At 31.5% G+C, this 25,953-nt stretch overlaps 1 protein-coding gene and 1 long non-coding RNA gene across 2 annotated transcripts in view; both read right to left on the bottom strand.

Annotated features, from left to right (window-relative positions):
- Window positions 1-25,953, bottom strand: part of LOC132750663 (uncharacterized) — a 209,063-nt gene that overhangs the window by 125,590 nt on the left and 57,520 nt on the right. The window lies entirely within an intron of this gene.
- LOC132750658 (hematopoietically-expressed homeobox protein HHEX homolog) lies at window positions 13,878-24,973 on the bottom strand. Its single transcript, XM_060740668.1, has 3 exons — window positions 23,702-24,973; window positions 15,414-15,652; window positions 13,878-14,704 (listed from the first exon to the last, which is right to left on the bottom strand). The coding sequence occupies exons 1-3, from the start codon at window positions 24,618-24,620 to the stop codon at window positions 14,552-14,554; spliced, it is 1,311 nt and encodes a 436-aa protein (XP_060596651.1). The 5' UTR covers window positions 24,621-24,973; the 3' UTR covers window positions 13,878-14,551.

The following is a 25,953-nucleotide window of genomic DNA, read 5'->3' on the forward strand; positions in this document are numbered from 1 at the left end:
CTGCACGGATGCGCAGGCTGGTCTGGACCCATGCTTGTCGCAAACACACTATGTTGGTTTTGTCGTCACACGGCTCATATGTTTAAATAAGAAATGTTTTTAGGAAACTTGTATACCATCAAGCTTTGTAAGGAACAAATAGACATCTTTAACATAAGAACATATATTTCATATAATGTACAGATGTGTTCTAAAATCGGCGTAAATTAAATGTCTTCTCCTTTATATATTATACATTATTTCTGTTACATTTGACTGTTAAAACATAATCATGTCTGTCCTCTTATTAGGATGCGTAATAAGGAATTAAATACACTGTAACTCTGTTGCTGTCCTTCACTTCTCTGACCATTGCAAACTAGCCCTATCACTGGAGGTGATTAATAGCCCCACCAGCAACTTTGACTTTTTGAAAAATAAGTGATCTGAAGAAAACATTGTGTAAATGAAGTATCAACTGTGTACAAAGAATGAGTTCAATTAATTGCAATTCCAACCAGGGTCTTCATATAAGCTTGCTATACACCAAGTTTGATAACAATATCTCATTCATATCTCTACTTATTGTCCGGAAACCATCTTTCTATTTATAGTAACTGTGAACTTGACCTTGATCCAAGGGGTCCAAATGCAATAGCAACCTGGTTCTTTATAGACGCTTGCTATACCCCAAGTTTGATAAAAATATCCCATTCCTAACTCTAGTTATTTTCCGGAAACAATTTTTTTTAGTAACGGTGACCTTAATCTTGACCCTCAGGAGGTCCAAATGCAATGCCAACCGGGTTCTACATATCAGCTTCCTATACACCAAGTGTGATTACAATATCTCATTCCTAACTCTAGTAATTGTCCAGATATCATGTTTCTATTTTTAGTTACGGTGACCTTGACCTTGGCCAAAGGGGGTCCAAATTCAGTAGCAACCCGGGTCTCTACATAAGGTTGCTATATACAAAGTTTGATTATAATACCTTATTCCAAACTCTAGTTATCGTCCAGAAACCATGATGTAGACCGACCAACCGGCAAGCTTACTCCTATATACCCCCCCCCCCCCCAAAAAAAAACCAAAAAAACCAAAAAACTTATGGTGATATAATAACCAGCATATACGAGTATGTGCAATGTCAGCTTTTTCACGTTTATAAAATTTAAAATTAAAATAATTCTCAACTTTATTTAATATCTCGTAGGAGAAATTTCAAATATATTTAATGTTTACTTGCAGAAACAAAATCAAAAATTACGTTTTGACTTTACATTACTTTCTAGATTTGCAGTTTAAACTACAACTTCTTAGCGGAAACTCCGCATATTTTGCTATTCAGATTAAACTATACTAAACCATTTTCACTGTTAGCGAAAAGTCGGCATTTTCCGCTACTTTCCGTAATTCAAAATTCAAATAAGCTTCTGCATGACCATGAGATCTACATTTTTCGAATGCACGTTTCCTAAATTGTTACACGCAGTTTTAAAAGTTATCGTTTTTACAAAAGCGTTTAAATTTAATGTTTAATTTTAGCGTTTAAGAACGACTATTTAGTCACAATTATCATCGAATAGTTTTTAGTTTCGAAACAGTATGATATTTTAAGTCTAAAGCATGTGAAGTCGGTAAAATAATATCAAATGATATTGAACTGAAAGTATTCAATCATTTGATGACTTTAAAAAGGTGTCATGTTCATTTTTGCTTTTGTACGATCAAAACTAATATTGCAGATGTACTATATGTAAGACACGCAAAGGAGTGAAAGAATCCTGAATTAGCCAATTTTATATTGAATCAAAAACATTATATTGAATTCATTTAATTCCGCGTCTAAAAATTTATTTCAGAAAATTACCACTTTGGTAAGAACAAAAAAACTACTCTTAAAAGATTGTCAAACGTAAATATTTTATCAACTTGATTTATAATGAATAATTAGTATGCTCATTTAACTTGTAATCATTTCTTTCTCAAAATCATATAATATATATATTTGGTGTTCTGCTACAAATTTCGAAATATTCTAATCTATTCAAAAACATATTTGCCCTTTCTACATTTCTAAAGCCTTATGTGCCTTTAACACATCACTTTATTTATTGTCTTATTTTCAATTACACGAACACTGACTTCTGTATCTTCGGCGTTATTTATTCTTTGATTTTATGACATGGATAATCACACTTTTGTTTAAATATTTGATTTTCACTACGTTAACATTTAAAAAGGAAATGCACAAATTGTTTGAACTGTTATTCTAACATGGCATATTTAGATTGCCACACAACACATCAGTGTTATTTGACTATAACAAAGGTGGTCGAATTTTCACAGTTTATAAGGCTTCAATAACCATTTTTCATATCTTAAGCAATTAACTAAGGAATAGTGTATTCACCGGCTACGAAATTTGAAAAGTGCTATTGCTTTAAAGTAAATATATTTTGTCAAATGTTCATGTAGGGGAAAGTGACATGTGTAAACATATTGGCACTGATTGATCAATCTAACAAGTCCAGTATCTTGTTATCACAAATAACCAAACACATAGTAAATTGATGTTATAACAAATTATATAATAAAGTCCCGTCATTTTTAAATCAGTGAAAATTTGCCTGATTAAAGAATATATTTCTAGACGCTCAAGCAATTTTGAAAACCGTCACATCATTTGATCATATAAGTAACAATATTAAAACTTTCGGTTGAAAAACGTAATAAGTCTTTCTTAAAGAAGACTTACAGAAGCCATGTAAAAATGCGTCAGTCAAAGTAAAAGCAAAATTTAGGAATAAACGTTTAGGAATTTTTCAGTCTGTTTGATTCTTCGGATAATAAACGGGAGACGTATTTTATTTAAGAAACAGTCCACAGCTCTGAGGGCCTCGTAGAATTACAGTGACCGATCAGTCCGCCCAAAAAAACTGAACGGACCGAATCCTATGGCTAATGGGGAGGTTTCTTTAATGATATGAGGTTCGAAGTACTGTGTGTTATATTTTAAATTATATCAAACTTTACCAGAACATAATGGTAACAGTTCAACGAGGAAGAGATTCATATTTCTAGAAAAAAGTATAGAAAATTGTTGTCAGTAAGCGTGTATATTGCGTGTTTTGTAAAATATCCTCCGCCGTTATACGCCGCAAAATTTTAACCGTCCGACAAACATTATAGTTCCCGCTAAGGCGGAAACAATACTTCTTTGGTCGAACCTCTTACATCTTCGCGAAAAACATATTATTAAAAGGCCCGCTTACACTCAAATAAATAAAGAAGGAACATATTTAGGTAAGGTTTTTATAATACATACAGATGTATTTATAAAGTTATTTATTGGAATTAGCTTTTTACGTGGTTGCGTATTTTGGCGGTTATCAATTTATATTTATTAATTTAAGAATGGTTAATTACGTGTAAAACACTTTACGATAAGACGAAGAATTTCTCATTACGAAGTGATATGTCTGCACGATTTTCTCAACATGTTTTGAGGAAGAAATAAGAATATGTAAGTGTACCTTTGAAGTACAATTAACGGGTTCATACGTCGTAATGCAAATATTATAAAGTGTTATTCAAAACAGATATTCGCACTTCAGTCGATAACAGTCTGCACTTACATGGAATTACCAACGAGTGTTTAGTAAATATAATTTGTTTTACACTATGACACTTTTCCTGTTATACGCATGTACTTACTTCTTTGATAAAGGATATTAATAAATAAAATTTCTATAATATAGGTCAAATGATCCGGGTAGAAATATTTGATGATTACGAAATCAAATGTTCAATAAGCACTACATACGAGGGTCCTACAGTCTCTTAGACAATGTCCTGGATTATACAGCTTCACACGTGATTATACGGCTTGACACGTGATTACTCGGCTGGACACGTGATAATACGTCTGGACACACGGTTGTACAGCTGGACACGTGATTAGTCGACTGAACACGTGATTGGACGGCTGGACACATAATTTTACATCTGGACGCCTGATTAGTTTAGTTTATACAAATTTATTTTAGGTCGATTGTGTTGTAAGATATAAGCTTATTGAAACACTCTAGAATCCGTTCTTGGCTTACGTTTATAAAAGACAGGCCGTTGAAACAAATCATCTATGTTTTTTATTTGAAACAACATAGTTTGAGAAAAATTCAATTTACAGTAAAATACGCAATCTTGAATAACAAATGTGTTTTGTCTCTGGTTGATTAGTTTAAACTTTATTTATTCAATAAATTGTACATAAATGACATTTACAAACATTGCACAACAATGTAATTCAGACTGGATTGGAAAACAAGTAAAACAATACTTATATCAATTCCTCTCCAATTCCTCTGGTTGATTACGCATCTTTAATTCATCGGCTCCATGTTTTACTGTCTTCATTATTTTTCACGTTACGAAAGTTGACTGTATTGCAGATAAAACGTGCATTCGTAATTTAAACGTTGTTGAAAGTGTCATTTTGTGAGAGATAAATTTACACTTATCTGAAAGTGGCTGTACCTGCAATATACCCGTAAATGATTTATTTTTAAACGTTTAAAGAGTTTACTTAGATATATACGTATATTCAGACAAATTAATAAACAGGCATGGGAAAGTAAGTTTATCACAGTGTCTGATTTAAGTGTATATTACTATAGCCGCCCAGTAGACTCAACGACTTTCGGGCGGCGGTCCCTTCATAAAAATCAGAACTTGTTCCGCGCGATAGTGCCATAAAATATATCTCAATGACCATTAAATATGCATTATTGGGCATAAATCACTTTGATATCAATTCGATAAGGCCATTTCATGTCCTTAAGAATTAAATTTGTATGTACATAGTGCTTTTAACGTTGATAATTGATAATAATATATACTTGTCAAAACGTCGGAGACAAAAATTGATAGCGCACCGTGACAATGTTTAAATTGATACTTAGGGTGATTTTCGGTATAATAAAGTGGATTTTTGAGATATGAATGTCGCCAGATTTGATCCTCAAGACCATACCTTCTATGCTATTACTAGTTTGGGTCTATGACTGTCTTAAGGAAATGCCACCTTTTAATAAAGTTGATTACATTTTTATCAGTGTCTGAAAATCCTTTCTTTTGTAGTTAGAAAACGTTTAATATAAATTGTTATGACTCATAGACACTGCTCATAAGAAAAATACCGCGAATGTACACCCTGCTTTTCCTTTTCACAATTTCTTGTACAAGAGTGGCAAAATTATTTTTTTAAAAACGTACTTTGCTTATCTTTAAGTAAAATATTTCTATTACAGAAATCTGTTAAAGTCTAGAGTATTCTTATTTTATAGGTCTAATTTGAATAAGGAAATGCACAAACTGTGTATTGGAAGCTGAATTTCCTACTACGGATCAAGTTAAATTGGTCATTTCTTTTTCAGTTTTTTTATGACACTTTGTATTCATACTGTATTTACCTATATTGCATGGAGTTTAAAACGCAAAATATATACTCTTTGTGTACTCAAAACATGTTTATTTTACTTTTGTAAAAATATATCAATATTTCTAAATATCGAATTTGAGCATAATACGTCGTTAAGATTGTTCTTAAAGGATAGTGAAATATACATGTACATTTCAAGAATTTACAGTCTAATACTGAAAATACATTGTATATACTTTGATCCATAATGAGAAATGTTACATGAAATTCATTGATTTATACAAAATAACCGTTTCAGACATTCCTTTTAAAGTTTGTCCTTGTTCTTCTTACGATGATATGACCTTGACCTGTCATGTGCCTTCTCCGCGGAAGGCAATTTGAGAAGTAAAAAAGGGTCTTGAAAAATCACCGTATTATGTTTGGTACGGAAAGTGACGGATTTTGCCGACATTTGCCGAATTGTTGATGGACTGAACGATTAACATAGACATATAAGTTCATCTAAAACTGAAACATTCAAAGCGAACGGAAATGGTACAGAGGAAAGAGAAGATAAAATTTCGATTTAATTTTTTTCAGCTGTCAAATTAAAGATAAATTTGTTTGAACTTAAGCACTCTGGCCTTTGCAAAAAACATAAGTTTACCATGTAAACTTTTTTATCTTAACATTGAATAGTAGCCGTTTACAAACTGAATATATCCGTTATATACCCGTTCCCTCCCTTCCACAAAAATCATGACCCCCTTTGTTATCTTTCCGCAACTGTCTCTTGCATTTTTCTCTCTGCCTACGTTTCCATCCTAAAGTGGATAAGACTAATATATTTGTCGAATTGAGACATCAATTATATTAATTCAAGATGGTGAGCACGATAAATTCCCTTTCAACGTTCCAACGCACGAATGCGAGTTACGTACCCGAAGCTCTTCAATCTCATTTGGATACTCTCCGATAAAGAAGGCGACCTGCTGGCGCGCTGTACGTGAGGAAAAGGTTAATTTCACAACCAAAATGGCAACTTTTGTGTCATTTGTTATTGTTAAATAATCATCAACACACGACACATATCCGCAAGTCATATTGTTAGAAAGAGTAAAGATATTTGATACTAAGGTTGGAATGTCTTCAACATGACCGAAAATGGTCAGTTAATATACCGGACCCGTGTTTAAAGTAATCGGTTTTTAACAAACATAGATTTTAATTTATTTTACATGTTATATAAAATAAAATCAGATATACTTGTGCAGGCAATGTATCAAAATAACAATTTTGATCAAAATCACAATTTTGATACATACGGGTAATAATACGGTGCGTTAGAACTGCATTGACGACATTTATATTATAAGTTATAAAGAGTGTTGACAGGTTATATGGCCCTATATAAAGCCCATCTCACACAGGACACACGGCTTACACGGTTGGCCACCCGTGTAAACCGTACATACAACCGAACTAACCGTAGCGTTATCCGAGTTACACTCGGGCTATTCGAGTGTATCCGTGTAAGCCGTGTATGATTTTTAAAACTTTTAAAAAACTGGTACGGATGCCATGTCCGTGTATGACCGTATAAGCGACCGTACACGACCGTAAGAGACCGTGTGAGACCGTATGAGACTGTATATACAGCCGTATGTGAAGTTCACTCCACGAGTGAGCCAAACCGTATCAAGGTTGTATATAAATCGTATGGAATCGTTCGAGACCGTCCCCAAGTCCTACATCCAACACCCGATTAACACCCGAATGTCACAAGATCACGGTACGATTCAAACGAGTGCACACACGGTTTCATACGATCGCCATACGACCAATACGGTTCATATACGAAACATACATGGCCGACACGGTGAAGTACGGGTATACAGGGTCTCACACGGCCTCGTACGGTCTAACACGGCCTCTACGTCAGCAAGAACTGTACAAAAACACAACTACCTGCTGCCACCCTACCAAGAGTGCTTGCTGCATCACACTAGAATGTATCCAAAGAAGAAGTTTTGGACGCATAGAAGGAATACAAGAAGAGTCATCCAGGCCCGCCGACCACTCCAACTTATTGACCCTGATAAGCTAGAGGACCAACCGGCAATAACATTGTCTCCCAGGGATTCAGACTCCAATGCCAGCTCGGTGGACCCTCCAGCAACCGCTACACAACAGAAAAAAAGACACATTCATTTTACATTGCTTCACTTTTTATTCATTTATTGATGTTAATATTAGTCCACCGAGCTGGCATTGGAGTCTGAATCCCTGGGAGACACGGTTATTGCCGGTTGGTCCTCTAGCTTATCAGGGTCAATAAGTTGGAGTGGTATGTCATATCCAATGAAAAGCGACGTTACAAACGTGCAGTATTATAATGATCTATAATATAAGTGTTCTTCGTTGAAATTTCGAAAATTAATGAAGCCAAGTCATCAAAATGGGTTAATTAATATCAAAACATACACAAATGTGTGATATTTCGAGCCTAACTCGAACAAAAATCGGCGGGTCCCTATGTAAACCCTGTGAAAGTCGAGTAAATCGAGTAAAAGTGTTTAATCGTACTAGACCGTACTAGACCGTACTTGGAACCGTACAACAGTCGTATGTATTCGTATCCAAATCGTGTTCAAACCTTGCTTGACCGAGTATATCCGTGCTCAATTCGTACATACTCGTGCTATATTCGAGTCTAATTCGTGCCAACTAGACCACAAGCACGGTTGGAGCTCAAAACTCGTACCAGTCAACCCGTGTATAACCGAGTAAACCGTATGGGAATCGTGTGCCCAACCGTGTTTTGTGTGAGAAGGGCTTAAACGGCTGTTTGTAAATATAACTCGAGCCGCTAGGCGAAGGTTACATTGTAAACAGCCGCTTATATACGGTCATATAACCTGTCAGAAATATTAATAACGAATTTATAATACAGCAAACTTTCTCTTTTTTTTAGAAAAAGAGAGATTTCTTAGAAAAGTGATAGCAGCCGTGTTTATAAAACTATATAAACGTCAAGATTATCCAATGAATATTGACGTTACAACCGTGCAGTATTATAAGACAACTTATAAACGATTGTAAGTATTTATGACACGAGCAAACAGGTGAGGGTGCCGTTTATACTTGATCATTTTACCTGCTAAAAAGTCTTTTTTACAAATATACGTATAATACAGCATATTCCCTTATTTGATCCATTATTATACTACACAATTGTAACGCTTTTATTGGATAATCATGACGTTTATAATATTAATATTTCCCTAAATCTGAGTGATTCTCTTGTACGTGTGTATTATAGTTTCATAAAAAAAACAACATCATTGACATGTTATGTAGTCGTTGTTTGCAATATAACCCTCACCTAAGCTTAAAACCTTTTATACTGACTCGTAGAATATTTTATTGCTTGCAATCCTAATTGTTGTGCACCAAACAAAAAAGGCAATAAGTTTGACCAATTTCATTAAACATAGTAGACTTTTCTTCCAATGAAAAAAATGATACAATTTATTTTACGTATTGACAGACTGGTATCATCATATTATCCAGTCTTTGTGTTATAATATAGAGAACCCGAATCAGGAATGTTTCCATACAATCCCGGCGGTGAATGGTTAGAAAATTACTCGTAAATTTAGTAACGTCCGAGACAGATTGCTTTTCAATGAGACTGTATCAGCGTTTAGTCACCGCTCGTTATCTGTATACCCACTTAAAATATAATCAAGAAATAATCAGAAAATAATATACGACCGCTTTGCCCAAACTTTAATTGTTCTCGCTTGACACATGGCTTTATATGGCGCCCGGCTGTGCTCTCGACTTAGGTATTTGACAGTCTCTTGCGAATGAATTCAGAACGCTGCCCCATTCTGTAGGACACTTTATAAGGACTGAGGCAAAGGGGGGTTTACTTTTAAGATAAATTTGACAGTTTAAGAGTTTGTCGTTGGAAGCGAACAATGCTATCCATATCTTAAATAAACTAAGCAAAGACCCTTAATTATTTTCGAGGCTTTATTTGAAAATGAAATCGTCGGTAAATAGGTATTTACTTAAGAAAGAGTACAGTTATGTGGTTACGAATAAAGTAGACACTTTCAGAGTCTTATGGAAACGTAAGGTTTTGCATATTGATGGCAAAACGATATCTTTTTAGTTTCTATGTTTTTTATGCATAAATCTGAGAATTGTCTTTTGATAGGCCATTAATCTAACACTGCGCTATAAATTGTAAACGCATGCCACTGTAGAAACTGTAAGACACGTGCACTTCTCTGATATCTTTTTGCTAATTAAACTTGAAGTTCAATGTAAATTGATGTCATCATTTTGGTTGTATATAATTTTCACAATCATTTATTGCGATGATGATAACTATTTAACGAAAACGACCATAATGAAGACGAAGATGCTGCTGCTGCTGCTGGTGCTGATGATGATGATGATGATGATGATGATGATGATGATGATGTTGATGATGATGACCTTATTTTTTGTCTTGATACAGATCTATTACAATATTTTACCATACATTGCATGAAAATATATTCCTTGTATTTGTTTGATAATTATTCTACATCTTGATTAATGAAAGGGAGAGAAAGAAATAAATGATTTATTTATTTATTTATTCCCCCCCCCCTTTTTAGCTGTGTTTTGTTTGTTATTATTGTTGTCCTCGGGTTGATTCTTTTGCTAGTTTATTTGTTTTAATAATTATTTGTTTTGTTAGGGTGTTAGGGCTTTTTGTTTGATTTGTTGTTGCTGTTGTAGTTTTTTGTGTTTTTTTGGTGGGGAGGCGGGGGTTGAAATGACGATTTTTGAAATATTTTTTAAATATTTTTTTTCCATTTCTTGTACGTCTTGACCAATAACTTGCGCGTACAATTTTAGATCATTCGCTCGACCGTTTTTTCCCTAAAAACATTTTAATTGTGAAAAATAACCAATAGATAGATAGATAAATAAATAAATAAATAAATAGATAAATAAATAAATAAATAAATAAATAAATAAATAAATAAATAAATAAATAAATAAATAAAACGAAAACACACTAAAAAACTAAAATGACTTCCACTCAAATTTAACAAAGAATCACAATTCTACTACAGTATGAGTATATATTATTTCATATCTGTTGCATATTTCTGCCTTTTTTAAGAGTCCGAGTTGATTTATTTAAACATTTCAGATGTTATGTTTTAAGTCTTTTATACCTAAGTGGAGAATCTTTAAAACAATCAACAATAGTCTATAAAATATACGCTTGCCATACTGTAAACAATTCAATGTATCCCATGGCATGAGCAGTTTGCTTTATATTAAAGCATTTAGCTCAAAACAAGTTTTAATTTCTCAAAAACTTTTTATTCTTATAATTATTACAGTTTCTTAAAGGTTAAATAAAGGTCATATAGATGAACTATCGAGTGCTTCTTTTGCTGTTTTGCAATTGGTATAATTACAGTGATTTTGGTATTTTGTGTAGAAGTCAAAATATAACCTTGTCTACATTTTGATATCTTTGCCACACATAACTGCATATTCAGTGCTAATTTCTTCAGTTATTGAACACCAAACATGCTATAAATGCATTATTGAAGCACTATAAAACACATATTTGATATTCCTAAAGAATAAAAAATATATTGATATCTGAAGCATACTGTGCCTTTAAAGACAGCCTCAAAACTTTACGGACAGCCCTCTTATAACAAATTCAAAGGAAGCCTCAAAACTTTACGAACAGCCCTCCTATAAAAAATACAAAGGCAGCCTCAAAACTTTACGGACAGCCCTCCTATAACAAATACAAAGACAGCCTCAAAACTTTACGAACATCCCTCTTATAACAAATACAAAGGCAGTCTAAAACTGTACGAACATCCCTCTTATAACAAATACAAAGGCAGTCTAAAATTGTACGAACATCCCTCTTATAACAAATACAAAGGCAGTCTAAAACTGTACGAACAACCCTCTTATAACAAATACAATGGCAGTCTAAAACTGTACGAACATCCCTCTTATAACAAATACAATGGCAGTCTAAAACTGTACGAACATCCCTCTTATAACAAATACAAAGGCAGCCTCAAAACTTTACGGACAGCCCTCCTATAACAAATACAAAGGCAGCCTCAAAACTTTACGGACATCCCTCCTATATCAAATACAAAGGCAGCCTCAAAACTTTACGAACATCCCTCTTATAACAAATACAGGCCAATATGATATAATTTAACTCTTAAAATTACTATGACTTGTACACAACTAAAAATAGTGTCTCAATCATATAAATTGTACGAGCATTAACCATTAGCAAACAAACATATCTTTAACGAGTATTTAAGTATGAAAATGGCGAATTAAGTATTATTTTCAATAATTATACTATATGTATAAACATTTTATTCATCTTATCTTTTGAACACAAATAGTTCGATTACCTAATTAAAACTATTTACTATTCGAGAACGAACGTTTAATTTGATATAAAATTTTATGTAGCTCACTGATTCTGTGTAAAGTTGGATGTCTCCAGATGAACCCATATATTTCAAGAAAATCTTACTTGTAAAAAATATACTATGATTTTTAGAAAATTAAAAACGATTCAAGATTTAACCAATAATTGAAATGTTATGTGTGATTAATGTCTGATTTTGCAGTATTTATCACCATATTTCTTTTCTGCGTGACTAACGCAGTAAGGACTATTTTTTGCCGCATATTTTGACCACTTTTTAGCTAATTCAGTATGCGTGAAAGAATATCTACCTAGATGCTATTAAAGTACAACTTTACTTATTGCTAAAAAGCAATCGGACGAAAAATATAGTTTTATGTAATTGACAAATGAGTAATCTTATAGAAAGTTTTAATGTACATGCACACCAAATTATAAAAAAAAAGCTTTTGAGAAAGAAATTAAAAGCATTTCTGAGGCATAATGGGCCTTTAATGAAATATCCAAAGTCTCTGGTGGGATTTGAATCAACATCATTTCAGGAAAATTAATGTTAGGAACTCTAGCCACCCAGCTACAGAAACCCCAATGAATATAAATATAAAATGATCAAGCTGCTATTTAGGGACCATATGGTCCGTTTGAAATGGTTGAACATAGTTCATATATTGCCTTTTAACCATATGATACATGTACGGAATTCATTTCATGATATGACATAGATAGATTACGTCAGACAAAATCTGCCTTTTGTAGCACTATCAATGACCGGTATTAGTGCCAATTTTAGGAAGTCAGTGCCGATGCCGGTTGACGAGGATTCGACAAATGTTAAAGCTGACTTTAAATCTGGACGTTTTACGATACTGTTCGTCATAGAGGAACAGACTTTTATATTTGTGCCGGTCTTCCTGTCTAACTTTGAAACTTCTTGAATTCAAATAGAATATTTGAAATCGATTTGACTGATTTTGAGAAGGGCCTTTTTTTGCTTTCAATATTAATCTTACATGTACATGATGTATAAATGTATAAACTATTAAATAGAGAAGTGTTATTATTATTAATGCATTTAATGAATGAAACAATTATACAAATAACAACTATGGAATTGGGTCCAAATAAGAATTCACTTCAATTGAACGGAAGTCGAAACTTAAATTTACTTTTCAAAAGTCCATTTTATAAACAATAACGATAGTCCACTAATCTTGTTATATCATTCAAGGAAATTTCTGTGTTTTGAGTTTAATGTATTAAAGCATATTGTTCTTTATATCTTTTTCGATATTTTTGCAAAACATCTTGCATAAAGAACATTAAAAAGACTCGATTTACTCATTGTAACTTATTTCTGTGAGTGAAAAAAATCATTTTACTATTTATTTATGTCCATTTTTTATTGATATCTTGTGATGTATCTGTCTTAAGTCTAACGGCCAGTTTTAATTTAGAATTTTTATTAACATTACAAATAAGGTTATTTCAAAGACAATCGTAAACATATACACATATGATATAAAAAAAACTATTGCATACTCATTATGACTTTGAACTTTGTCCCGCTCTTAAATGGACTTGCATTTCTTTCAATCAGGATAAAATCATTATCATAAGGGAACATTTCAAAATAAATATATAACAGTGTCTCCCATGACCAGACTGCAGAGATGTACCACTAAGTTTGGTCTGCACTGGTCGCATATGTAAACTCTTTCGCCGGAATGAGGCTAAGAATAAATATTTTATTATTCGAATTAATCATATATGAATTTGTGATGATATTATAAAGGTCTCAAATAAATTTTGGGCACTGTACATTTTTCTTACTTTCAATTACTTTACTTTTATGCATACAAACTACTAATGGGAATGAGCCATCTATCGGCGTAATAAAAGATTATATTACGTACGATAAAGTGCATGTATATAAAAATCGCACAAAACATGAAGTATAAAACAAACACAAATTAAAACATACTTTTAATATTTGGTTTTTATTTGTACAAAAATAGTTACATATTTATTGCTTTAATCGTTGTAAAGTTTGTTAAACATAATTATAGCACATAAATTAAATATTAAAATAGTTTACTTACAGTATGAATAAAGTACAAAGTGCACGTGCAAAATATGCATATTTTTTACACTGAATGCCTTTTGATTCATACCGTACATGTATTTAAATAAGTTTAAACGATATAAATAACATGAAGTTTATTTCATGAATAAATGAATGAAACCATAAACTGCAACAGTTACTATAATAGATGAGACACGTAATTCAAGAATTCATGTTTTTGTTGTTATTGGTGGTGTTGTTTATTTTATTATTATTTGGTTTAAAGAAAAATAAAATATTAAAAATATTGCATGTAATACATTTATGTGTATATAAAAAGAAATCATATATGAAATTTTCTTCAAAAAGAAATGTTCTCAAAAAATCACATGACAATATAGGCGGTGACATTTCCTGCAACTGTGCCATTGTTTATTTCTCTAATTATTCCTCTTTAAAAAGAAATGTTACACCTTTCCACATAAAGTTTATACGGCCTCCTCCTTTTAAAATTTCATTTTTACACCATTTTTTATTTCACAAAGCTCAATGCACTGTTTAACGTTTAGTGTAGTAATAATTCTATTCTTGTCCGACGTCAATGACGTCATCTCCGTCCATTATATCACAATCATTTTCATCGGAAGACAGATCATTTTCCATGTCATCATCCTCATTATGTCTCGACGCTTCTGATTGGTCCTCGCCGTTTCTGTCCTCTGGTGTTGGAGATTCCTTTTAAAAAGAAATAAAAATATTTAAATTCGGATGCAAAAGGAAGTTAAAGACACATACTGCCTCAGAAATGAATAAACTGTCCCTTCATTAGAAATGACAAACATGGGTATTATGCCATTTAAGTAATAGTTTTAAAACATGTTAGATACATTTTAGCAAAATAATGTGAAGATGAATGTGTAATAATTATTTGTCTTAATGATAACAAAATGTAAACACAGTAAAATGTAGTATTTTGACTTCCATACAAAACACAAAATCAGGATAATTGTACTAAGTTTCGGAAAGTAAAAGAAGCAAAAGATGGTCAATGATCAATGAGTATCTTTTTAAAGATGGTTGACACACAAAAAATAAGCTTTTGAGAAATAAAAATAAAAGCATGTCTGTGGCATAATGGGCCTTTAAACTATGGAAATTTCGCTTGTTTGTGAAGGTTATTAATTTAAGAAACATTGATGATAGAAAATCCTGTCATAATAAAAACATTCATTTTTTTTCTTTCAAAATGTATTTAATTAGTAATTATTTGCCTGGTCTAAAGAAAGTAAAATAGTTTTGTCAGTGCTTGTAAGTGCTGGGGCGGGGTGAGATAAGATCCATAGAGGGAGATGGGGCAGGTTGTAATCAAGGGCATGTTCTAAAGAAAAATACACATCTCAAGCAATAGTAAATGTTCATATTTCATAAGTATCAGTTTCATTACCTGTTTCAAACGCCTCCATTTTGCTCGCCGATTTTGAAACCAAGTTTTAACTTGCCGTTCTGTCAGCTGTAAAGTTTTCGCAAGTCTTTTACGTTCTGGTGGCGACAGATATTTTTGGGACTCGAACTTCTTTTCAAGATCTATTGTTTGGTCGTTTGAAAATCGAACTTGTCCACCTTTTCTCTTTTGCATTGGTCGTTGTAAGAATGGATGCCAGAAGAATGGACGGTTATGGTACACTGGAAAGAGATGTGAAAAGGAAATTAAATATAGGCATACAATTAGAATAAAATTTCCTGATCTTCTTCATGACCAAGCACTTAAAAGATACTTCTTTAAACACATGAAATCTATAGGAAAAGATTGAAACAATTACTTCTTTTAATCACGATTTTTAAACTTCTTTGTGATATGGTGACTTGATGATTCGGTTATGTACGAAAGTTCACACAGTGTTCATATTAATTTCTTGTTAAGGAAGATTTTCAAGCCAGTAAGAACCAAAGCAATTATAACATGAAAACAGCCAAGGACGCACCATCCTACATGTCCACTTAAAGTGCCGAGAAAGACAAAAGCACAATGAAAGAGCAATAGGAAATGTCAAGTATTCTCTATTGTTTTTCACATAAACAAAGCCATTGTGTCCCATCGATTCAATTAGAGTCAGATTGGTTATACAAAAGCTTTTCGTCAACAATATTAAGTTTCATAAGGAGTTTTCATCTCAACTTTTTTGCTTAATTTTCCGGCTTGCTATTCCATTCAAAGTGACACTTGGAGTAACTCGGCCATATGCAAGTATTGGAGGAATTAATTAAACAATAGGGCGATGTAATTAAGATTTTATACATAGTTTTGTTTAGGAACAGAGTCTCTTGACTCTATTCGCCCCATCCTGTATGTTAGACAATTATTTCGGCTATTGAACATAACATTGCTTTCCGTTATTGAAAGCGTCAATACTATTAAGTGTGCACAAGTGCGCACGCGCAAATGACTGAGGTCAAACGCCTCACGCGAGGAACTTCGAGACTAGGTATCGCGCGGAAATGTGTCATGGCGTCGAAAACGGAAATGTGCGGTAAAACTAGTTGACCTTTCGTCATAATTGTCAAATAAAGCCTCTAGAACCATATCAAAATGAGAACCATATCAAAATGGTAAAATCATTTAATTCTGTATCGCTTATGTCAATTAAAGAAATACAATTCTAACTACCTGTCATTTAAATGATCTAATGGACTCCCGCTTTCTTGTGTTGCCTTTTAGCTACTTTTATAAAACCTTAGTCTACCATTTAAATTTCGAACTTTAAAAGCAGTCATTACGTTAACATCTAAAAAAGCAAATGCGTTTGAACGCATAAATTTTATCAGCAATAAACACATTTTCATCTGCTTATTTACACAGCTAATATTTCGAAAGTTCCAATTACGTTTATACATTAAGTGGTATTTATGTTTTATTCCCAAAATAACGACTTTAAAATGCGACTTTTTCCGCAACAAAACAATTCAAACAAATAACAGTAAATCATTCAATGCTTGTTAAAACTATACAAAATAAACGGTGCTATCAAATAATTTTATTTACACATCCGATAATAGTGCTAATATTACGTAACGTCAAGGAGTTGTATATTTGATTTATCAGCTTTGGATGTTCCCCTAACCGCTCGAGCTATACATTTTATTGCTATCGTACACCAGTGTTTGAATTGCGTAACCATTAGGCGATCTGTGCACTGCTCGTGTTTGTATAAAGAAAGCATTTGAATGAGGTTTTACTTTAATGACTTCACTTGTCTGTTAATCCAAAATTGCGACTCCCTGCCGCCGACAGTACGCTTTGAAGGAAGTCTATGGCTATTAAATTAAATACTTAATCTCTTTGTTTCTGTCCCGTTAGATGATATTTGACTTGAGTAAATTGTAGGGCTAATTTAGGTATTAATTTCGGCCTTTTTCACAAAATCTAGAAGCTATGAATTGCTGTAAGTAGTCTCGCGTTGCTAAAGTGGTTAGTTATTCCTCGGGAAGGTAAGTTTACGTTCTGTTTGCCAAAACGATTTCGATAACGTTTATGTTGAATGTACTCTGCTGAGAAACCTCATTTTTACAAACTATTTCCACGAGCCTTTACATCGTTCAAACTGTGAAATTTCCTCATATTATATTTAAATGCATTATTAATACATCCGTGTCAACTTAAAATGTTTAAAACATACTTAACATATGATTGTGTCAAGCTAAAATTTCCTTGTATTTTGACCGACCAAATGAACCTACGAATGATGCGAAAATAACGATTCATTTGTATGATATATTAAAGTGATCGCATCATTATGAATCATAAAAGTGTTATATTATTGTGATCCCCATCATTACCATGCTATATTATTGTGACCCGCGTCATAATGATTTATTTCCATTTTATATTAAAGTGATCCGCATCATAATGATTCATAAAAGTTTTATATTATATATATAACCATGTTAAATTACTGTAATCCAAATCATTATGATTCATAACTAAGTAATATTATTGTCATCCGCATCATTATGATTCATAACCAAATAATATTATTGTAATCCGCATCATTATGATTCATAACTATATTATATTGTTGTGATGCACATCATTATGATTCATAACCATTTTACATAAATATCATCCCATCACAACGTTATATTGTTGTAATCCGCCTATTTATGATATTATGTTATGTTATATTATTGCGATCCGTTGTATACTTCTTTTTCTTGAATTATTGTTTTAGAAACTTTTTTAGTTTACTGTTTACAATATATGCAGCTAGCTTTATTAACGCTTCCCAAATATCTAAAATGAACTTTCGGATTCATCTGTTTTATGAAAAATTTCAAAACAAGTAAGGAGTGAATAGCGAGCAGCATATACCATATTTCAATAATACAAAGAAGTTATAAGACAATTTTATAAACATTTTGTTTTGTATCGATACAAGGTATTCAAATTAAGGGAATTCTCAATTGTAATAATATAAATGACTTGACTTGACTTGTGTTTTTTTTTCGTTGTTATATTCTCACAGAATATATGATAACGAAATAATATATCATTCATAATATGTATTTCTTCTCATGTTATGTCAAGTATAGTTTACATGTTTAGATATTATTTTATTGTTTAACGGCAATGAGATTGTAATGTTTAAGTCAAATTATGTTCTGTTGTGTTCATGATCAGACTGCCCTAATCTTTGGTTAGCTTCATGAGTAGAATCACTTGCCTCTAATAGGCTAAGGTTTAATTGACAGAAATTATTGCCTATTAATCGTATATTCATAAAAATGTCTTTCTAATGTCTGTTTAAATGCACACTATGTTTTAGAAACAAATAAATTTGATAAAAGGCACGTTGTGTCTCAGAAACGAATAAATTTTACTTCTAAGAAAGGGCAACCATGAGTTTCAAAACGTTTTAGATTATGTTAGTTGCTTATTACCTGGAGAAAGTAGCGCTAAATGTAAAATTGTTTGTCATAAAAGTATCAGAGTGTAAACAAAATTGTTTTTTGACTTCCATGCAAAAAAACTGTATCACTATAAATACGTATACTAACTGCCAAGAAACAAGAGAAGACAAAAGATGGAAAAGGAAATTGGCCAATGAGTTACTTTTTGGTCAACATAATCTTAGATCAAATTAATAATATTTTGAAAATAAGGATTAAAACATTTTGGGACATAATGGGCCTTTAACATTATTAGACAAATCATTGCTTTATCTTAATAACCTTTTATGCTTATTCTTACTTTTTTTATTATCATACTGATAATGATCTAAAAATAATTGACGTGCATGTATCATATGACGACACACCCGTGTATAAAAGTTTTAAAGACAATTAAAGCGAACATTTTGTGATGGAATAAATTTTATTGAACAAAATATTTCATTATTTCTTTAGGAAATCACTTTTATAATAACATTATAATTATTTTCAAATTATGATTCACAGTATATCTCTGAAAAAAGAAATATTTTAAGATGTGTGTTATTTTTTAACAGTTCTTCATGTTTTTACTCCCATATAACTCCAGTAGATGGATTTAATTATATTATCAATAAAGTTATTTTCTTTATTTCGAACAACACAAAATGTTTCTAAAAATGATAATTCTACAAATGATTTTGCTCGTTCGCTTTAATGTCTATTCTAATCTTAAGAGTAATTTATTAAATGAGATGTGATATCGACGTAACATAACGTAAGATATTTAGAGATAATTAATTATCTTATCTTAATAAGGTTATCTTAATTATATCATCAAAAGATTAAATGACTGGATTAAGATGGTAAAACTCAATAGAGCAAGAAGTACTTAACCCATTTAGATAGAAATTGCGTCACTTCCGTGCAACGTGTGGTACGTTTGTGCGTAGCGTAAATGACGTTATTGACGTAATTGATATTCTATAAAATACGTTAATGTATTATTTTTTCTAGCCGCTTTAAAGAATGGTACAGTCAGTGGTTTGCCAAAATATACAGCTGAATAAGAAAGAATCCGCTGAAATGCATATTATTTAAGCTGATATATAAAAAGATTTTGTTTAAATTATTAACATACTGAAAATGATTATTAAATTAAGTTTAAAGTTAAACTAAAATTAAATGCTATAAAATACATGGTATATTTTAATATATTTGAATAGTAGGTACTGTTATGCAAATCAAAAATCATAAAAAATCAATCACGTATTTATAAATCATAAAGATTTTGATTTAAATCGTAATGTAATTTTTTTAAATCATAATATATTTTTTATATTTAGTTTTAGATATTTACAATGTGGATCACATTAAAATTGAATAAACAAAAACGTTGTATCTTTAAACATACATGTATCTATATCCATAAGGGAATTTCGAAACAATTCTTAAGTTCTCTGTAATTCTTTTGATCTCTTTAATTTGAAAAAAAAATCAAAAATGCCAATAAAACAGAAAACAAGTTATTATAACATTAAAAAATAAAATTGCTAAAAAAGACTAAAAGCAATATTCTAACACGACCCGCATTTTTCCCTATTGAACATAGAAGAACCGAAAGTGTGTATTATTATGCAATAGAGTCACTGTTTGACGTTCTATATTTAGACGTGTGACGTAATCATTGTACATGTGACGTAACCACTATGAAATCCGACGCGCTGACAATAAGTACGGAAACAAATCAGGCGCAATTTTGCTTAATAGCAGGAACGGCAGCATTTATTTGTTAATTTCGTGTTAGAATCGAAATAATATATCCAAATCGGTGATTTTATCGCTGGATAACATCACTGTTTGTCGTTCGGATGCGCAACATTATATCACTCGGGCTACGCCCTCTTGATATAATTCCTCGCATCCGAACTCCAAACAGTGATGTTATTGAGCTATAAAATCACAGTTTGGGATATATTATTTCTTAAATAACATATTGTATTTAAAACTGAATGTTTTATAGTTTATTTTGAAGTTATCTCAGATGTACTGGTCAGTTTTTAAATTGAAAAATTGTTGTACAAAACGCGGAAAATCTCAGCCTTGTTGAATGCCTCAATAACGCCACCACATACGCTATCTTTAAATGACCAGTTCAATTTATTCGCACGAAAATTTTGCGGACTCTCTTATCGTGTAATTGCTGTTAAAGGACGCGTATTTAAGATAAAATTGAGTATCAATTAAGTGCTTAACTTGGGTATGTTGGACTCAGAAGCTTTTAAGGGAGATATGATATTTATCAGGATATTTGCAGACCATTTATCCCCCACAATACTTTGATTTATTTATGATATAGTACTCTGAGGTTATCGGTTCCATTTTATTATCATATTAAAAGATTTGAGTAGTGAAATCCCTCTCAATGACTATGGCGGTGATTTCAAAGGAATACATTTACAAACAAATACTTTTATAATTCTGAATATACATTTTCGGCAGAATTAATCATTTTGAAATATTAAGATAACGTATTTAAAGTAATCGCTATATTTATAAACAAAGTATTTACAATACATCAATATCTATATGTATATTTTGCTTTATTTTCCCATTAGCAATTAACAAACCACTAAAAAATACTGGTGAAACCAAAAGTATAGCTTGAAATTAATATTTACTGCATTATTTACGGAAAACATGATAAACACCAAATGAGTAAAACTAAAACAATATAAAGAACTTAAGAACAAAGAAATAAATGTAGAACAAAGAAACAAAGAGAATATTGGTTGCGGGAAACAAGAAAAATACTGTAAAGGGAAAAAATGACCAAACTTGACAAACATCGGAAAGAAATGAATGTTAAATGAATAATTTAAATAAGAAATATGAAAAAATGAAATCATCTGATAAAGATACTGTAAATTATTTTATTCAGAACAGTCTTAATGTATTTCCCTCCTGTGTAGTATTGTTTGTTAACGAACGGGATTAAAACCATATTTCATTAAGTAATCTATACAAATATATCAATAAAAGCAATCGATAGTTTGTTATTGTTAACTGTTTTTATTTTTGAAACATAATGTTTTTTTAAGATATCATTATATATCAATGGAATTGAAGCATTTTATTTAATGATGAATGTTCACTAATTATTTTATATCTAATATCATTTTAGTGATATTTTTGTTTTGCATTTTTAAGCTGTTGTTTTCCTTTTCATAATTTGTCTTAGTTTTAATTTTAGATACATTTTCTTTCAAATAGAACAATAGTTAGGCGGGGTTTTTTTTTTTTTTTAAAAAAAAAAATGCCTTATAACAGCATTTGAACAAATGTAAATTTTGTGGAAAAAAATAACTGGGATTGATATTTTTAAAGGTATTATTTCATTTTCATATCCTACTATGCTTAATTGTTTTACATCTAATCAATTAAAGATTGACACAAGAAATATATTAATAATTTCCTAAAAATTTAGTATCCTCCTATTATAGGAAGTTATAAATATATTGATTGGTACATAAGTCCCGGTGCAAAATATGGTGTTTCTATAAACCTTTTAGAAATTTGTAATGTGAAATTTCAGTTCTTATTCTTGTTTGTATAATGATATTTATAACAAAAAAAACAATAAAATATGTTTATTTTGTAGCAAACAGTTTATCAAAATAAGTTTTGTAAAATAAAGTTTCAAGAAATATGGAGTAACCTTACAACTTTATGAACAAACTTTGTTTTACATTGTTTGAAAAATATGATCATTTGGATATATCATTATAAATTATAATGATTCCACAATCAAGCTGGAAATATTTTTCAAATGTGAAAAGTTCTTAAGAATAATAAAAAAGAAAAAAAACTAAACTTAAAATCAATGCATGCGTTTTCTGTCTAAACATAAAATCTAAAATATGTGAAAGTATAAATGCATTTTTGAACACCTCAATGTTAAATGATGCATGTTTTTGTCTTGATAACTTATTTATTATCACAATGAAAGATATCGAACATGCATTCTTTATTCTTAAAAAATGAACTAAGAACACACAAATTATTAAAGGTTTGCCTATAAAGAAATGAATAAACTTGACGAGTAAGTCTCATGTGAAATTAATCATATGATACTAAAAATACTTGACTATCTACTTCCTATTTTATACGTATTTAAATGATCGGAAACAATAGATGAAAGATAGCCAAATTGACTTTTAAATAAGTTAACATTTCTGAAAATTGTGAGAAAGATCTTAATATGTATTGCACTTTTAAAGTAGTTGTGTAGTATATTTCATAATTAGCCGCCCACGTTTTTTTCCCTTTAATTTTGAACTTTAAGGATACTGAAAAATATTATTCGACATAAAAGCTTCCTTATGACAAAACTTTTCAACACATCGTCTATCTTTACACAATCTGATATCTATAAGACTGATTAAATATCGTTAGCTCATAAAACATTTGTCTTTTGTACAAGGAAATTTGTTTTCAAGTAACTGAGATACATATGTAATAACACTTAATTAAATTGATAATTCAATGCACATGAATTCTGGTAATAAATATCAAATGATTACACTACAAAAGTATTTTTTCAACGCCTGGTTTAAAAATTGACATTGGCATACTGTAAGGTACAAAAACAAATAACCACATCTGAAAACATAAGAGAAAAAGAAAAGTGTTCACAAAATTCTGCTGTTTTACAATTGCCTCTTTGGGTAAATCAAAATCACCATTTTTCCAAAACAACATGCTAAAACGGATTCTGAAATAAATAAAAATAAACCTTTAAGTTCTTACCTTTTGAAAACGGACTACATTGGCCGTCAAATATGGCAGGATACTCATGTCGGTTATAGCCCGGAAGTGCACCAAGTGTCCCTATACCTCCACACATTTGCCGCATTAACGACGACTGGTATGTGGACAAATGAGGGTTCATGTATGCCTGTTGTAAAATAGGTTCGTACAAAGTTGGCAAAGGTTTGTACAACGTCGGCGTTGTTAAAGCACTTGTGTGTATTGCAGCAGGGTTTATTGGCGTTGGACGCGGGATATCCGACGGTAAAATAGAGGTTGCAGTAATTGGGGGAGATGACAACGATTTTGTCGCTGTGGCATGTAATAAATGTGTATTTCGACTGTTCCTTATTTCTCTGTCTTGTTCAACAAGTCTTTCTCTTTCACTTTCACGTATTCTATTTCTTTCGTTTATAGATTCACGTTCTTTTTCACGGTCGCGTAGTTCAACGTCTCTAACACTACTTTCCTTGAGAACATTCATTTTACGGCTTTCAATAACGTGTCTTTCCGTTTCTTTGTCCATTTCACGTTCTCTTATACTTTCAGAGTCTCTTTCAGTCTCGCGATATCTGTTTTGGCGTTCTGGCTCAACATCGGACTCGTGGTAACGTATTCTTTCTCCTAAATCACGGCTTCGTTCTTGTTCTCGGCTTTGTTCTCGATGACTTTGTTCTCGATGACTTTGTTCCATTCGGCCCCTCTCAGCGTCTCGTTCCCGCTCTTTCTTTCCCAGAATGTCATCAATGAGAAATGAGGAATGGGGAGCACCGGATGGAAGCTGCTCGGCATGGTGCCCTGGTATGTTCTCGCTAATGTACAAAGATGAGTTACCCGGATAAAAGTTTGTACCGTTTTCACCACGGTAAACAGACGAATAACTTGGCATCAAATGAATCATAGTTCCACGGTATTCCATGTAAAACTTAATACAATAGCATCCCCGTTGCTAAAAAAGCGTCCAATTTTACAATGACTTGTGAATCTGGTCCTATTTGAATGTATTTTATCCCTTCACTATCAAACTCATCGGCTGTTACAACAAAATGAAAGTCCACTTTCACTTAAATGACATGAAATTACAATCTCATATGTTCTGCGCTATTGCTATTCACATATGTGTATGTATATATTTATATCAACTTTTTTTACTTATCCTAGCACATTTCAATTTCAATATAAGATTTGGAAATTTGACCAAACACTTTATTTAGCACGATTGTTCAAATATTTGATTAAATTAGAGGCGACAATCTATTTAACCAATCGCGTCTGGGTATCCACTACAGATTTATTTGTATATCTACTTATCTGAAACTGCTTAAAGGAACACAATCTTAGTGGATGAAACACTTAAATAGGCTGATATATGTGGGAGGAGCCATAACACAAAGATGTTACATTCATTTACGGAAAATCAAATTGTTGTTTCTTCAAAAATAGTGTGTGTCCGTGTGCGTGTGTGTGGTATACTAAAGTTAATACAAATTGTCTTATTTCTACAATAAAAGCGTATTATGTTGACATGTTTAAATTTAAACATTTGATGCTTCAAGCATAATTAAATATGGTGAATAATTTAATTCTATGAATTTTTAAATATTTACAAATTGAGTTTCGTTGTATTACATTGTATTTGCATGATTTATTACAAATACATTTCAATCAATTCGAGAAGGATATCTGCGCTATTACTTGCTATAAGTTAAAATGTTTTTCTTTTGTGTTATTTTCTTGTTTCATGATTTTCGTTCAATATCAATTTCTTTAATATAATTATGCTAGTGTAATAAATTTCTTTATTAAATGACAATTGTGTGCTATGAAAAGATCAAAACATAAACAGATAGCGGTTATAAAAGATGCATGTTATAAAAAGATAGATGCAACAAACAAAAATAGATGCTTTAAAGGAAAGTCTATTCAGTAAATTTTAAATTCAGTAATGCATGAATAAATACTTTTGAATTAAAGTTATTCATCATTTATTTGTATTTCATTTGATTTCTTTCAATTTGAATACTTCAGTTTTCAGAAAAAATAGCCATGTGAGTTTTGCCAGATAAGCATAACAAATTAAACAGCGGGAGCCAGTATTAATTTATGCTCGAATTTGTGGTAGTAATTTATGCTCGAATTTGTGGTAGCAATTTATGCTCGAATTTGTGGTAGTAATTTATGCTCGAATTAAAAGTAGCAATTTATGCTCGAATTTGTGGTTGTAATTTATGCTCGAATTTGTGGTAGCAATT

Source organism: Ruditapes philippinarum, unplaced genomic scaffold (genome assembly GCF_026571515.1).
Source record: "Ruditapes philippinarum isolate M1 unplaced genomic scaffold, ASM2657151v2 ctg72_1_1_1_1, whole genome shotgun sequence".
Lineage (NCBI taxonomy): Eukaryota > Metazoa > Mollusca > Bivalvia > Venerida > Veneridae > Ruditapes > Ruditapes philippinarum.

Bases quoted from the DNA above. Each gene is read 5' to 3' on its own strand.
- LOC132750658 (XM_060740668.1), bottom strand. From the start codon at position 24,620: ATGGAATACCGTGGAACTATGATTCATTTGATGCCAAGTTATTCGTCT. The intron at 15,653-23,701 runs GTAAGAACTTAA...ATCTCTTTCCAG, and splicing joins ATGTAGTCCGTTTTCAAAAG to TGTACCATAACCGTCCATTC. The intron at 14,705-15,413 runs GTAATGAAACTG...TCTTTTTAAAAG, and splicing joins AATGGAGGCGTTTGAAACAG to GAATCTCCAACACCAGAGGA.